The sequence below is a fragment of the Enhydra lutris genome, unplaced genomic scaffold, assembly GCF_002288905.1.
Source record: "Enhydra lutris kenyoni isolate GAN:26980312 unplaced genomic scaffold, ASM228890v2 scaffoldscaffold37, whole genome shotgun sequence".
NCBI classification, from domain to species: domain Eukaryota; kingdom Metazoa; phylum Chordata; class Mammalia; order Carnivora; family Mustelidae; genus Enhydra; species Enhydra lutris.
The window spans coordinates 12,515,655-12,532,975 of NW_019154121.1; the positions used below are offsets into that span (position 1 = coordinate 12,515,655).

Consider the following 17,321-nt stretch of genomic DNA (forward strand, 5'->3'; position numbering starts at 1 on the left):
ATACATTCATATAGATTTTCAAAAATGATGAGCTAATTTATACTTGCCAAGTGTTTATATCTCTCTGAGAACACTCTAAAATCCACACTTCATCATGTCACTTCTGTCTCTTATTTGTGGGACTAACAAAAATTTGCTCATAATGCCTTTTACGACTTCATGCAAACTTCTGATAAAAATGTGGTTAGCTCCCAACAGGGTTTTGAGCTCTGTGGCACTATCTACTCATTTTACTTTGGAACCAGTCCACAGCCCCCTGTTCACAGGACGTGATGAGAGGCATTTACTAAACAAAACATTTGAAAGGCAGGCTCCTGATTGCTCAATCTGAAATCATTATTATTAGAAGAGAGGGAAGTGAGTTTGTTATGTTAGCCTGGCCTTCTCTGTGTCATCTGTTAACCTCACGTCGCATTATTTCAGCATTAGGCTTTCCCTTTGTGATCAGTTCTTTGGCTCTGATTAAACCCCAGCACTGTCTTCTTCTACTTTTATCTATTTCTCCAGGCATGTCCTTAGACTTGGTTTGTACATCCTGACCCTATCTGGATGAGCTCAGGCCCCCCTTGAATCTATTCTGAGTTTACTTCCCTTCCCCTACCTGTTGTACATGTTACTTTAAAACCTAATCTTAACTGAGATGTTCCTGTAGTCAAACTGGTTTCTTTTTGATCTCCTTCCTCTTTTTTCTTCACTGGGTTACTCATGACTGTAGAGTTAGAATTTCTGTATCTGAGCTTTTCATCCTTAATTTTCTCTAGACTCAATCTTATGGATTGCTTTACATCTCTGAGTAAAACCTACACAAGTTTCCATTCATACTCCATAATTTTATTTTCCAGTTCATGAAATATTTATAGATGTGCTGTTTCCTTCCTGTTTTCTGGGCTTTGAAAGTAAAATAAAGATATTAGGACCTACACTATTCATGATTCAAGATTAATCACTCCTCTGAATGTGGATGCTAACATGGTATGTACACTTTATAAATAACTTATAAAGTAACCAGAATTATAAAATAGATGGAAAAAATTATCTGTAATTAAACCACCAACTGATTTCACTGTTAACATTTTAATGTCTCTATTAATCAGAAATAGGGGTCTATTAAAAAGTACTCTATCCATTTTAGGCTATATTTACTCTTAAGTTGTCAACACACAGAATTGGCTTATATCTTATAGCTGTAGACCTAAAGCTACATGTACACAACACCAGCAAAAGAAGGAAGACAGAAAAAGTAAAAGGAACCCAGGGTCCATAAGAAAAGCTAAGTTGTCTTCTGAATCATATTTTGTAATGGAGGAAAGCATGTAGTACATCTTAAATGGTTCTCAGGAACACAGTTAAGGTTTTGGTGAAAGTTTGCATTTGAAACAGAAATCTGCTTTACTTGGCAAAGTTATCGTCCTTTTAAATTGACTTAATTCCATGGAAATCTATAAAAATAACCAGAAAATCAGAACTAAGTTTAAGTCTTAAGTTCCAAGAGCCTCTTTTATTCCTTTTCAAAAAAAATTATTAAGCAACTACTTCCTACCTTTCTGAAGAGGTACTTCTTTTCAGATCATGTATGTTTCAACTCTACTGACTTCTTTGTGCATGGTCAATGTAAGAGCTTTAGTCGTCCACTTATTCTGCATATGTGAAAGTTATCAGATGCCACTAGAGCTGTATCTGTTTAATAATGTGCAACTCTATGGAAAAAATATTTTTCTGTTTCTTTTTAAAATCATACCTTACTTATGTCTGTCTACAGTACGAACACACATTATTGTAGGAGATTATAAATGTCCAAAAAGCTGTAAAGTAAATACAACAGAAAGTTTCCTGATTTTGCCTTGATTCCTCCGTGACAAGTTTTGGGCTTCTGCTATCAAACGTCCCCTTTCAGGTCCCCCCACGGGTTATCCAAATGGAAGTTACCATTTCCTGCATACTGTCTTCAAGCCATTGTAATTGGCTAATCATGTCCACATGACCTGAGTGGGGCTGGTCCTGGGCCATTCTCTCCTGGACTTAGAATTGTTTTAGTCTCGAAGTCTTGAGTCTGAACAGGTGGCCAGGCTCATTCGGGGTCTTCCCCAGCATTCCTACAGCTGAGTTTGGGGTTAAGAGGCCTTTTCCTTTTGGGGGGCAAAGCTGTGAGGATGTAAGCCCAGAAGCTGCTGGAAGCTCTCTCCCACCTTTTACGCAAAAAGCTGCTGGGCAGATAGAGAAGAAATAGAGAAGAATGAAGCAAGCTGATGGTGTTTGAAAGCCCAATTATATTTCCAAAAGTTCTTGAAGTTGTCTGGATCCTTCAGCAGTTCCGTCACTCCTGGGAGCTACCCTTAGATGGGTTTCTGATTTTTTGCAACCAAAAATTTATGGCTAATCATGTTGATAGAGTACACTTGCTGTAGTAAGTGATTGCTTAAGTAAGTGTCTTGTTCTTAAACTCTCAATTTGGGCAATAGTTCCCATTTAAAGGAACATTATTCTTAGAACTTCCACCAGTTTAACTGCATTAGTCAAGGGCTGACGATAGTCTCAAGTCACCTTCAATCCTGTTTGAAAGGAAGGCAGAATATAAATTCTATTCTTTCACAGCTGATCAGACTGATGCCAAAGAGAAGGCGTGACCTGTTCAGAGTGACCGAGCTAGTTTGTCGTGACGTCAGGGCTAGGACCCAGCTCCCTTAATTATCTGTCTAAAGCTGTCCTGAGTTTAAAGGAAGTTCAGTGTAATAGACAACAACAGAAAAGAGATCACGATATTTTCTTGTGATTTTAATTGGTATTGGTCCATTTCTCTTGCCCTTTCACAGCTCAGTTCTTTCATAAATTACTTGATGAGCACGTATGTGCCAACAGGCCCTATATAAGCTGCTGGTTACACTCCGAGTGCATAAAAGGGCCACTTTCTGCTCTCAAGAAGTTTAATATCTAGTAAGCTGCTGGAAGTCCTTGCAGCCTTCCATGATTAAAGCGACCACGGAGGTTGCAATGGAAGCACCAAAGAGCCCTACCCAACATCCGCCAGGGAAAGCTCCCGGAGGGGATAATGTCAGGAACTTATCATCACCAACCAGGGCCATTGTCTCTAACTTTATTATTGCCTTATCTCTCTCAACTCTCTTAGTCACATTTAAAAAAAAATACACAAACTTCATCTGGGGCTAGGCTCAGAAAAACAAGAAAAGGTAAAAATACCTTGCGGCACCTAGGTAAAGGTAAAAGGTAAAGGTAAAAGGTAAAAGTAGAACAGAGAGTCAGTTACTAGATGTCTCTATCCACTCCACCCCTCGGCCATCCACAACTGCTTCTAGATATGCTGCCACTACTCCCCATCAGTAATGCCAGATTGGGCGTAGGGCAACACCAGCTTTGTAAGACAGAGCATGAGATGAGAGTTCTGTGATCAGATGTGTTGATGCAATAACGCACACTTGTTCTCTACTTGGAGATGGAAGAGGAAAGGGGAACTGCTTGCTTCTTTCCAACCCTCTCATCCCCATGTGAATCCACCTCTCCTAGATCCACATTATTGTTGTGGACCTTTACCCTCTGTTCCCCTGTCTGCTGTGTTGCTTTTGTTCCCCTCACATCCTCCCACTCAAGATGCCAAAACTCTTCTCCATTTAATGCAAGAAGTTGAATCCCACGCCACGTTCTGTGAGCTACTAGGACTCTGAGGAATCCAGGGTTCACAAAACATCTTTGAATCATTTTTAACTTAACTTTTCTTAAACTTACTTAACCATAAGATGCCTTTTTTTCCCCCTGTACCATGTTACGAAACTTCAGAACCCACTTTGACATACCTTACTCTAATAAAGAAGTATGTTATGTCTGTCCTTCCAAACATTCTCATATATAACTTAATCTTTAAGCAATGTTGTGCTATTCCTCAAGTGTTTTTTTTTTTGTTGTTGTTGTTGTTGTTTTTGTTTTTTTTTTTGCAGGGCTTTTATACACTGACACAATTGCTGAGTTCTTTCACATAGCTCACCAGGTTTTATTAACATCCTCAACAACCTTGTGAAAATGACATTATTTTTACCACAATTATAGGTGAAGAAATGGAGGCACCAGTCATGCACAATTGCATGCATGGTGACTTTTGGTGACTTCCCTGAGGTTATGTAGCTAGCAACTAGGTTAGTTCTGAGTCCTCTTACTGCATCTTTACTCTTAAATAAGTAAATACACAAAAAGTAAAAATCCAAGATACCGAGAAGATTCTGAAACTGGGAAGTGTATCCAAATTTCACTTGAATGTTCAAAGCAGAGTAAAATGAAGTACTTGTGAATCGGTTAGATGTCAGTAGCTAACTGCTTCCAAATGAGATACGTTCACTCTGTAGGCAGAGGGCCTACAGATAGAGAAGGAGTAAGAACAAGCCAAGCAAAGCATATTGAGGGAATGGACTTTGGCACAGTTCAGTTGAAGCCCAGCTAATGTAAGGGGCGTCGGTAGGCATGAGCCAGGAGAATTAAGTTGGAGCCCTGTTGGTTGGCCCTCAGTTTAGTGCTTTGGACTGATTCTGAGTAGGCAATGTGAGCCAGCAAAGTTTTTTGAACTGGGAATCAGGGTGAGGTATGACTGTCATACACTTGAGTTAGAGTAGTGAGGAGACAGTCTGGAAGGAACATGGAAGACAATTGCCATGGGAAGAAAAATGGAGGCATGAGATCATAGAAGAGACTCTGTAGGTCCTGGCTATGTAGGTCACAGTGACCGTGAGATGGAGCACTTCACTATCATTGTTTCTAAGCAGAGACAGGAGAGGCCTGGACTAATAAAATAATCACATAATGACTGGCGCCATAGTGTGTTAACGAGAAGATGGTAGAGACTCTGATGAATAGTACCTTGTCCATGAAAAGGGATCGATGATTATTTGTGGAATAATAAATTATTTCATTTGATTATATGATGCTTCAGTATTACATGATAGGAACTGTGATGTATTTCCTCCTTCTTTGCTACTATAAGTTTATAGAATGAAGAAAAGGGTAGGGTTATTCCACATCAGAAAAAAGAAAATTATTTAGCACATCCTGAGTGCTACTGCAGGGAGGTTGCCCAGTCTAAGAATGACTTGTTAGCTGAGTGTGGAATTTAGGAGTCAGACATCAGAGATGTGGTAGGGAAGTGTAGACTTGGGTCCTAGGTTTGAGGCCAGAATTCTGATAGTTTGCTAATAGCATGGCATTGAAACATAAAAAAGGGTGCTAAAAGATGGATTTGTTTAGTATTATCAACAGATCACCTTTTACACATAGTTTTTGTCGCTATGTATTTTCACCCAAGCTAATGCTATTTTAACAATAGTGGTGGAAAGAGCTTCATTTATGCTATCTGGAAAAGCAAAGGTTTCAAACTCTCTGCTAGATAGTTGAGGGCTAGACAAAAGGGCAGTATATTAAAAAAAAGATAAAGGACAGATCTGAAAAGTAATTGTGAAGTTTGAATTGACCATTCATTCAGTTTCACAAAAGTTGTTAAGAAAAAAATGATACTAAAATATTAATATATAACATATAGTCATAAATATGTATGATACTACCCCATTTCTACTTTTGCCCCATATAATTATATCTAATCTTCTTAATTCTGTTGGGTGGGTGCTATTATCTTTATATTATAGGTGACACCCAAGAAAAGTGACTATTTTGCCCAGGTTCATCATCTAGTTACTAACTCGTGGAAATCATCTGGAATAGGTTTTGAACCATTGGGATATAAAGACTTATTTTTCAAGGAGCAGAATCAGCATCCAATGTAGGTCTGTTCAACTGCAAAGCCTTTAGAAGTTCAGCTTGATTTTTATAAAATGGTTCAGTCAGTCTTCCTTCCATTTCACCCAAAAAGAATGGTGTCAAATCATCCCTGGAAAACAAGATAAGAACAGGCAATTTGACTTGAGAAATAAATTCTGTGGCGAACACATTTTCCTCTTCACTCCCTGCAGAAATCGCCCACACCTAAAATTGTTTTCAGGTTGAAACCGGTCTTGTTACTCTTTACAGGGCCCTTGTTAATTTGTTTATTTATTCGTGTGTTAGAATTAGTGCATTTACCCATTATCTTTACCAATATCTTCCAAAGGTATCTACCCAAAGATGTTTACCTGGTATCATCCAGGTGCCTACTGTCTGCGGGCTCTGGGCTCGCCACTGGGCTGCAACCAGGAAGCCCACAGAAGCCTCAGCGCAGTGGAGGTTACAGACTGATGAGCCATTACATACTGACCCGTGGCAGGTGCTGGAGTAGAGGGGTGCTTGTCTCCAGCCTGGGGGAGTCAGAGGCAACTTCTCGTGAAAGGTGATCACAGAAGAATGACCTGAAGGGAGAAGATGAAAGAAGCAGACATTGTAGGGGGGCTTGTGTGTATCTGAGGAGGTATACATAATGTCTAAGTGCTTCCTCCGTGTGTAGCATTTAACTCTTAAATTCTAACAAGAACCCTATGATGTGTAGTTATCTTTAGCCTCAGTTTACAGATTAAGCAGGGGAGGCTCAGGATTTGGATCTGCCCTTGGTCGCACAGACAGGGACAATATCAGGTTTAAAGCTTGACTCCAGATCTTGCTTTTTCCATTATATCCTGCTGCTTTCTGGGATGATGGTGTTCCAGTCTCAAGCCTCAGACTTGGTACATGGACGTGCCAGAATGAAAGCATCTAATTATCACAAAAACGAATTATTAAATAGATAATTTCTGCTCACAGCTAGCACTCGATAAATGAGACTTGAACTTGAATTGAGTAAGTCCTGCAAATCCTTTGGACACCCAGCTTATCCTTTATGTGTCCCAGGCTTCTAGTCTGTGGAATAGATTAATAATAAATCCACCTCCCAGTGTGTACTCAGGGTGAAATTAGGTCATTCATGAAGCTTGCATAGCAACGTACCTGAGTAAGTGTTCCATCGTCAGTGTGCTACATACATAACTATTAGCATAATATTAATATTTTGTGTCTGGTGGGCCATTTATCCTCTCAACTGATGTACAGGCAAGTATTGTAACTGAAGGCTGCTGTGTCTTTATTAATGGGGTTTATAAAGTCTGGCTAAATGATAGTTTTTAGGCTTATGTTTATTCTTTGTTTTCTTTTCACGACTGATTATTGGGTACTCTATCACTGTTTCAGTATGGGACTCACAGTGAGGGAAATTAAAAAACAAAACAAAACACTGTATTAAAGCCAAATGTTGATTGAGGCAAAATCTAGGAAGGTTTTAATTCTTATAGCCATTTAGTAGTAAGTCATACATTGCATATTGCATTTGCCCATGTGTCCCAGGAATGGTAAACTCTATGAAAGATCTTGGGAACTGTTTCTGCCCGGTCCTAGGGTTGGCAGTCCACTATGGGAGAAGAGACTGGGATGGGGAAACTCAGATTCCTCCAGAAGCCAGGAAGTTAAGGAAATGAGTAGGGTAGGTGGCAAACTGTAGAGTGTGCCCGTGTGTCACTGAAAGGCATTTACAGTTAAAAATAAATAATAAATACCTGTGGGCCAGACGTACCACGTGGCAACGGCTCGTTCACAGTTTCTGAAATGCAGGAAGAAAACAGTGGCTCTTAAGCACAGAGATGTGTGTCATTTCCTCCGCAGACCTTTATGGAGAGGAGTGTGGTGCCCTGGGTTAGGAGCAAGGGCTCTGGGCTCCAGTCAGGCTTTGCCGTTTAATAGCATTGACCTTTCCGAGGTCAGCGGAGAAGGGTCCAAGCATTGACTGGGGAACCAGGTGCCGAAAGTTTGACTTGCTGGCTGTGTGAGTCTGGGAAAAATTTTAAACCCTCCATATGTCAGTTTCCTCACCTGAGTTTTTCATGAGGGTTAGCTTAGTTCATAGGGTGAATGACATGACGGTCACTAAGTTTCCACAGGTGTCAGCTAACTTTGGTAATTTTGTTTAAGGACCTCTTATGCACCAGACACTGTGCTGGGAGCCAGGAACACAAATGTAATAAGATAAAATCCATTTTTAAGGACACGGAAGATAGGCTCTGGTAAGTGCCAGGTGGGTAGAAAGTGCCAAGGAGCCCTGATGATACGTTTCATGGTGCTGAGAGAAGGCTGCTTGGAAGAGATAAGGCTTCTGGAAACAGGCTTAAGTATGCAAACAGCAAGAGCTAAGAGGCAGTCTGTGTGATGCCAGGCAAGTCACTTTCCTTCTCTGTTGCCTGGATTTCTGGTTGTGTCAAAGAGAGCAGGTTGAATTAGCAATATCTGATTTCTCTGGTAATTGGCAAGCCTGGAGGTCTTTCCCGGCTGAGGCAGCATTCCCGAGCTGCTAGAAGGATGACGGAGAGATTAGGGAAGAGAGCTGTAAGGTACGAGGCCCTGGGGCTACAGAGGAGAGGGGAGAAACGGGGTAAGGAATGAAATTGGACATCGAGTGCCTGGACAGGGCTGAGGCAAGCCTGGGGTGGGGCAGGGGGAGCTTGTCAGAGGGACACAGTCTTTGGAACTGCTTTTATCTGTGAACTTGGCTCTTCTTCACCAGTATCTACATGCGGACCTGTGACTCTGTCCTGTCGTTGAAGTGAATGTCAACATGGCTCAATCTGTCCTTCCCAGTGCCTATTAGGTAGACTAAAAGTAACTTTCAGACAACAGGACATCACGAGGACCTGGTTTATCCGAAGCGCCCTCTCCAGTGTAAAACCTTGGGCTTTGGATTCAGGCAGACCTTTGCTTGGGCACTAACCAACTGTTGGTCATAGCTGCTAAGAAGTCAGCAGGGAGAAGGAAAAGACAAGACAGAAGCTCAGAGGGTTGGAGCTGGAAGCGGGGTTCTGCCCCTTCCTGACCCGAATACCTTGCGTGTGTCATTTAGCTTCTGTGCTCCTCACTCTCATCCGTATAAGGAGGGCAATGCCTCCTGCCTCAGCTTTTTTGTGAAAATTAAATGAAATGCCAACTTCTGAGAGCAACATCTGAGAGAGAGGGCTCAGGTTAGAGGAGTCCCAGTAGAAGCTCATGATTGGGAAGAAGCAGTTACCAGAAGGATGCGGGGAGTGATGTTAGGTGTGGGGGAGGAAAGAATCGCAAAGCAGACAAAGATGCAGGTGTCTGCTGTGCCTGCCCCATACTAGATGTGAACTAAAGCAAATGAAAGCACACAAACTGTTTAGCACTTATGTGCTCAATAAACAAGCCCTGACTCTTAGAGAAAGGATTTGAAAACCCCCGTTCTGCATGAGACTTCTTCCAGAGGTGGTGTTATCCTGGGGGCCATCTGCTCTAATTAAAACTTCACAGAGCTGAGGAATTTAGTGCCCTAACCTCAGAGCCTCTGGTACACTTGGTGTTTTGTTTGAGGTTGATGCATTTGGAAAGATTAGAGGAGGATGAATTCTTTGCCAGTTCCTAACTAGGCAGATGTGAAGGGTTTCCGCTAGAATATTTTTGCTCTCTGGCACCGGGGGTCAGAGATTAAATAATTTGCCACCAGACAGATGTTCTGAAGAGCTAATTAAAAAACTGACAAGTACCCAAGACCTCAGATAGTTAGATTAATATGCCATCCTCTACGGGAAGATTACAATCAGTGCAGCTTAAAATCACTGTATTAAATGGTACTTCCAGAAAGTTCACTACTGAAATAAAAAGCAGTGTCATTAAAGACATTTTTAATTGTACAAGTGTGTCTCAAATGTGGATGCATCTAAAAAGAAATGGAGAATCTTTTTATAAATATCCATGCGGGGCCCCATCCCAGACCAATTATCTCAATGCCCAGGAGGAGGGCCCCGGCAATAGATTTTTTTTTTTTTTTAACCCTTCAAATGATTTGAATATGCAGCCAGGATTGCGAACTACTGATTTAAAAATAAAATTATTTTAATATCTGTGTTATTCCTGGAAGACATTGCAGTATAATGTATGGGAACAGGATAGGAAGTGGAGGTCGGCCAATCTTGGCTGGAAAGACAGATTGACTGAGATCACATTGTGTTCTGGGTAAGTTACCTAACCTTGTTGAAGGTTAGAGTTTCTTTACCTTTAAGATATGGCTTAATAGCAGCTGCCTTTGGCTCAGGTCATGATCCGAGGGTCCTTGGATCGAGCCCCACATTGGGGTCCCTATTTGGCAGGGAGTTTGCTTCTCCCTTTCCCTCTGCTGGCCTCTCTGCCTACTTGTGCTTTCTATCTCTCTATCAAATAAATAAATAAAATCTTTAAAAAAATAAAATATGGCTATTAGTTTTTTTAATAGATTTTTTATGAGGATTGGATGTGAGCATTATTTCATAACTAATATTTCATAACACCCACTATATGCCCAGCATGGAGTAGACACTCAACACCAATAATAATAGTTACTACCATTTGTTTTCACTAAAATGCTTTGTTAGGAATTTTAAGCCTTTTTCTGAGGCATGCTTACTGATACGAATGAAAAGGTTCTGAACAGAGACACAAAGACGGGGACACATACACCTAACACAGTCCGCGCAATAGAACATCTTGTCACACTGCAGTCTGTAAATAAGTCAGTCAGATTCAGTCTAAGTGTATATATCCTGAAAGTCATGGAATATATAAATTTCCTCCTGGAGACTTTACTAGCGTCTAGAAAAAATGCAAATAAAAACCCCCAGGTCGTATTTTGCAATTAAGCCCGCAGTGGTGTGTCTTCACAGCACCTAGAAAATGTGGACTTGGCTGTGTCTGCTTGGATGCCGAGTAGCTCAGGCAATTACATTGCAATATAATCGTCCAAAGGGTCTGAGCCTGTAGTTGTGCCAAGCAGGTTTGATTACCCAGGCTAGCCACGGACAGAAGGAGAGAGGAAGTTTGCTCTGTCTTGCCATTCTTCCAAGCCCTTGGCTGTGACCTCAGTGGTGTGTAGAAAGACAGTAGGACCAGCAGTACAAATCAGCTTTGCTCGAGGCCCTGACCGAGGGCTCTTACTTTTTTTTTTCTTATGCTGGAAACATGTTCTCCAGACATACTGTTCTTATTTATTTGTGGAACTATTTTGGAGGAGCTGAGATGAGGGTCTGGCTCCAAGCATGTGCTCTCAACATTTTATACCTTGATTTTTGTGAGCGTATGGTAAATATTGTGGTAGGTATTCTTGTTGACTCTTCTCCCTAGACTCACTCATGGCCCCATGACTAACTAGTGTGTGTCTTGAGGTCAGCCAATCACCCTGTCTCCTCAGGTGCAAAATGAAGAAATCGAATATACACACTCTTATGTTCTTCTGATGATTCAATGAGAATATTGTGATAACATTTATTGAATCTGTATGCTGTGCCCTTGTCTGAGTATTTGTCTAAGTAGTTCACGTGTTCTAAATAATGAATGTGTATTAACTTACAATCACCTGTAAAGTAGATTTCTTAATTCCTTGTTGACAGATGAGGACACTAAGGCACGGAGAGTGGTTAAAGTAATTCTTCCAAGGTCAAGTTCGGCTTCCTGCCTGTGCTCAAAACACTACATACCAGGCCTTTTCGTAGAATGCACGTGGTAAATAATAGTGTTTGCTCCTCTTTCAGGCTTCCTCTTTCAATTAATTTCTTTCTTTCTTTCTGTCAGATTTTATTTATTTGACACACACACACACACACACACACAGAGCACAAGCAGGGGGAGTGGCAGACAGGGACAGAGGGAGAAGCAGACTCCCTGCTGAGCAAGGAGCCTGATGTGGGCCTCGATCCCAGGACCCTGAGATCGTGACCTCAGCCAAAAGCAGACACTTAACCAACGGAGCCACCAGGCACCCCATTTTTTTTTTATTTTATTTATTTATTTATTTATTTTTTAGCTGTAAAATTATTAATTATCTTTGCAGGCAAATAGGTGTTTCAAAGCTAACCTAAGATGGGTTCACCAGCACACACTGTTGCTGCAAAACAACACAGCCCAGGAGGCTTACACAACATAAATTAATTTTCTCACCGTTCTGGAGGCTGGAAGTCCGAAATCCGGGAGCCGTCGCAGCCAGGGTTCAGAGGGAGTTCTCCGTTCCATTTTTTTAAAAAGATTTTATTTATTTATTTAACAGAGAGAGAGAGAGTCCTCTTTCAATTTCTAATCTAATTGATCAAACGGAGTGCTAAGGGCCTCCCCAGTTCTGTGTAGACTACACAGAACTGGGGAGGCCCTTAGCACTCCGTTTGATCAATTAATCTATCAGTATTTAGAAAATACCTATGGGACGAACCATGGTGTTTTCGCCATGGCATACCTAGTTTAGATTAGAAATTGAAAGAGCCAGGCCCCGTCTAGATCAGATTACTGCCTGAGAGCTGATAGTTCAAGTGTGACCCCCCAGGCATGACACCAGGATGAGGAAGAGTGGCAGGAGGCTTGCCAAGAGTGGGCAATGACTTGAAGGCCCAGTAACCCACCCAGTAGGAAATAGGGAGAGACCCAGCTCAACAGCTGCTCTTGAGCCCAGTCGCTTATGTGACCAACTAAAGCCTGGCCCAGGTTCTCTACTGCCTACAATTCTAGGAAGTGCAAATGGGCAGCCTCACTCAGCCTTCCAGGCCTTGGCCTCATGGGCCAGCTCATCTCACCGAAGAAGCTCTACATTTGAGTGGTTTTAAGGTGCTTGCCCAACCATTAGTAAACCAACACTTGGGTTCCAATTTGGCTATTGCTTGCATTAGGGAAGGAGACAACAAAATTTCACCTCAAATACCAAACATAGGATGTCAATATATCTGTTTACAGATAAGAAAACTTAAGTTTAGGTAGATTAATGAGACAGGGAAACCAAAGGATTCCATAAAAATCTGCTTCCTGCTCCTTTTCCTGCTTCTATTCTTGATAAGATCTGTACCCCACCCCACTTTACACATGCCTCAGGATGCATAAAGTGTATGTCCTTGTAAGGGGCAAGGAGTTAATGATTTCTCTAGAACAGATCCCACCTAAGGAAGGACCAGGTGAGGATGACCAGTCAAAGCTATCAAATATGTATTCCAGACATCTTGACACAAAGGAACCCTAGCTCCAAGGAATGACACCTGGGCCCTCATCTCTGTTCTAACCAAGTTCTGGACGCTTCGGAGGGCATGTACACCAGATCAATGACCTCAGTAAAAACCCCCAGACCCTGAACAAACACAAGACTCATGCTCCTTTCCTTTCTGAGTCTCCTGGATACTCCATCTATATCTGTTCTCTCTGTATCTTCAATAAACACTGCTCTCATCTCCTGCTGGCTCACATTTGATTCCCATCCTATGCACAGCCAAAGACACTCTGGGCTAGTCCTGAAGGACCTTCTCTGGGTCCCTGGACCTGGCCTGCCAGCACCGTTAAGGAACTTCCCAAGATCACTAAGTGCCTGGGTTGGGGCCAGAACTCACACCTACATCTTCCTAACATCGAAGCATGGCTCTTACCATGCCATACTCCTCTCCAAGATCGTTTTAAAGATCAAGTGCAATAACAAATAAAAGTTCTTACCATGGTGTTAGGCCCAGTAGGTGCTAAATAAATCTTAGTTCCTTGCTCTTTCATATATTAGAAGAAAAACACATGCATGTGGTAGGAAAAACACGTTTTAAGCATTAAAAAGGCCCCCCTACCCATACAATGTTAAGTTAAACTAGTCAGTAGTATTCTTTAAACCTCCACTCATATTAGCATGCCATTTAAGTAGGGTGCTCTTTCCTCAGTGTGCACCTTGGCAAACTGTACTAATGAGGTGAGTGAAATGCGAGTGTGGACAAATGTATGAAAATTCATCAGCATTAGAGGAAAGACAACAAAAACCTAAGCCCAATTAGTGGCAGCCTTGCAGGAATGTTTTAGTAAAAGAGAAGACGATGCTGCTAAAGTTGTTTGTGAAGTTTAACACACCTAGTAGAGGCTAACTGGTGTCAGGGCTAGGACATGAGGTCATGGGGGATGGGGCTGTTGACAAAGGAAACCATCAGAGCCACTGACCATCAGTGCCTGCTTTCAGGTGCATATATACGAACAATGAGAATATTGTGATAACATTTATTGAATCTGTATGCTGTGCCCTTGTCTGAGTATTTGTCTAAGTAGTTCACGTGTTCTAAATAATGAATGTGTATTAACTTACAATCACCATTAGCCATAGATACCAATCGAAAACCATCACTGCCTCTTATATTTTCCATGTAGTATGGCTTCATGCATTGACCTCAACATACATACAGAATTCAGAGATAAGTAGTTATACTTCAGATTGGACAAGGTCTTGTAGTGAAACAATTTTATAAAGTCCTTATCTCTTTATATTGACTATGAGGAAACACTCAGAGATGTTCTTTACTGACTTTGACTTTACTGGAGATCAGCAATTTGACTTTACTGGAGATGAACGTGTTTTTGTTTAGTATGCCAGTAGTGAATATTCTGTATTTCACAGTTTTCTGATTAGCGGGGGGAAAAAATTAATCTAGAGTAACTGAATAAACAATGTACTTTATTTTTTAAAGGATTATTTATTTATTTATTTGAAAGAGAGCACAAGCAGGAGAGGGAGAGGGAGAGAGAATCTCAAGCAGACTCTGTGCTGAGCACAGAGCCCAACGTGGGGCTTGATCTCACCATCCTGAGATCATGACCTGAGCTGAAACCAAGAATTGGATTCTTAACTGATAATGCCATCCTGGCCCCTCAATAAACAATGTATTTTAGATTTAAATGTTTGCTCCATATTTTCCCCAAATCGAAGCTTATTTTATTCTTGAATAGCATATTCAAATTTCTGATTTCATATTTTCCTTTGAAGAGTTACATCCATCTGGATTGTCTAGGGAATATAATAGTGATGGCCCTAAATCTCAGTGGCCTGAAACAACGGGGTCGTAACTTTCACTCGTGCTACATACATCCTCATGGAATACTTGGCTTCTCTTGATCCTCATTCATAGACCCAGGCCAAGAGAATTTCCATCTCTGTGCTTCTGTGATTGCAGAAGCAGGGAGAAAAGAGCATGGCAAATTAAGCATTGCCTTTTATTGCTTCTATATGAAAGTGAGACACATCATTTTTCCTCCCAGTTCATTGTCCGCTGAAAGTCACATGTCCATGACTCACTCCAAAGATGTGACGAGCAGTGCGTTCCTACCATTTGATCTAAAGGCAGCCAGCCAGAAAATACTTGTGAAATCACTGCTGACCCCTAGAAGAGGTTTCTTATTATTCTTATTTCCTATCAAGGTCACAAAAGTAGAATGTGGCAGAGGGCAGTTATGAACCTAAGTCAGCCTGAAGACTTATGAGCCTGACGTAAAATTATGCTACAGTGTAAGAGTATGTAAAATTAGAAAATCTACCTCTAACTTAAATTCAACCTACTAAAAGGAAGTGAACCCACTAAGTACGATTTCTCCTGAAGGACAAAATAAGTTTGTTTCTTTTTGTGAAGGACTGAAAAGTCAGGCCTTGGAAGGAATGAGAGTGAGGGGACTAGATAGAGGATACATGGATAGGGTATAAAAGAGGTATTTAAAGGAATTGCCAAAAAAATATTGTCCTTTGTCACTTATAGATCCCTGCTCTGCCATTATTTTAGCATATTGATAAGAAAAGCTGTTTGTTTTTTTCCCGTCTGTAGGAGAATATCAACATTGATGAAGCCTCCAGATGCCTGGTGAAACATATACTTGCAAATGAGTGTGACCTAATGGAGTCCATCGAGCCCGACATCGTGAAGCCCCATCTCTCGTCGCCCAAGATTGTCAGCTGCTCCAGCTGTGCTAAATCCTAGTAGGCTTCTTTGCTGGCATCTGATGGAAATAATTTCAGTATCTCATGTCTCAATTCTTACCAATTTGAGTAAATGTCAGGATGGGGATACACACGTGGCAAGCCAAAGATCTATGCTGGTACCTTTCCTAAAAGAGAGAAAAATAGCCAATGTTCTTTTTTATGTTTCTGCCAGCATCAGCACAGTGTTTACAGGCTTGTTAAATATTTAGTCTGTTACAAAATTCTGTCTTGTAGCCAACCGCAATTCTGTAGGGCCAGCATTGGCCCTGTTACTTGTTTCTTGAAATCAGCCAAGGCCTCAGGTCCAAAAGAGAAAGGGGAGAGGAGCAGACTAGCTGTCAAGTTAAGCACTGGCATTCACTTTGCCTCTGGTGCCTTTGTCCAGATTTCAATGCATTCTCTGCTGGGCTGACAGGCCTATTAAGTAGAAACAGTTTTTTTCTCCAGAGATGACCTCCATTTTCAACAGACCAAAGAGTCGTCTCCGATGTAGCCTTTCAGAGTCATGCACATAGGTTTCCTGTGCTTTTGTGGCTTTTATTGTCACTCACCCTGCCCTAAATGTCGGTTTAACTGAAAACTGTATGAACAGACCTGTCTCCATATGTGCCTTTCTGCTAGCTTTCTCTGACTCAAGCTGTGGGACTCTTCTGTTCATGTAATATATATTATATATATTTTCACAAGTGGTAAAGAAAACATTAAAAGATGCTGTTTCCCTATTTCTGAAAAGGCTGTGTCTTAGTGTTGTGATTTTTTTCTTTGACTATGTGTCCATGGCTCTCAAGACCCATTTCTAAAATTTTACTTCAGAAAGGGGATGAGAAACATACACTTGAAGGAACTTCTGGGCACTGTTAGACTGAGATGAGTCTGTCTATTGTTCATATCAGCTTCTAGGCCAAACATTGTATCTATATATTCTTGGTTAAGCAAAGGAATATATTCTCATATTCTCTGATCAAGAAAGGTACCACACCCATCGACATGCAAAGAAACAACTTAAATATGCATGGTACCATTTTGGTTTACACAAGGGCTATGGTGCTGATATGCTGTGGGTAGCTACTACTTTTTTTTTTTAAGATTTTATTTATTTATTTGACAGAGAGATCACGAGTAGGCAGAGAGGCAGGCAGAGAGAGAGGAGGAAGCAGGCTCCCTGCTGAGCAGAGAGCCCGACACGGGACTCGATCCCAGGACCCTGAGATCATGACCCGAGCTGAAGGCAGAAGCTTTAACCCACTGAGCCACCCAGGCGCCCTAGCTACCACTTTTTAATGGCATTGAATGGCACCATTGAGGGCCACGTGGGTGTCTCAGTGGGATTAGTGTCTGAGTCTTGATTTCAGCTCATATCAGGATCTCAGAGTCACGAGATGGAGCCCCACATTGGGCTCCACACTGAGCATGGGGTCTGCTTGGGATTCTCTCTTTCCCTCTGCTTCTCCTCATTCATGCTCTCTCTCTCTTTCCAAAAAAAAGGCAGCACTGACATAATACACTCACAGGAGCTTTATCTTTTGTAACAGATGTTTTTGAGTGTTCCGTCCAGATATTATCTTGGCATTCACTGTTTCTATAAGCACCAACCACT

General features: G+C 41.4%; 1 protein-coding gene across 1 annotated transcript in view; it reads left to right on the forward strand.

The window, feature by feature from the left end:
• LOC111154482 (RAB38, member RAS oncogene family) overlaps positions 1 to 16,443 on the forward strand; it is a 57,826-nt gene extending 41,383 nt beyond the window's left edge. The window contains exon 3 of the mRNA XM_022514095.1: positions 15,570 to 16,443. Coding sequence (XP_022369803.1) covers positions 15,570 to 15,722 — 153 coding nt within the window. The 3' untranslated portion in view covers positions 15,723 to 16,443. The remainder of the gene's footprint in view (positions 1 to 15,569) is intronic.
• Positions 16,444 to 17,321: the final 878 nt, after the last annotated feature.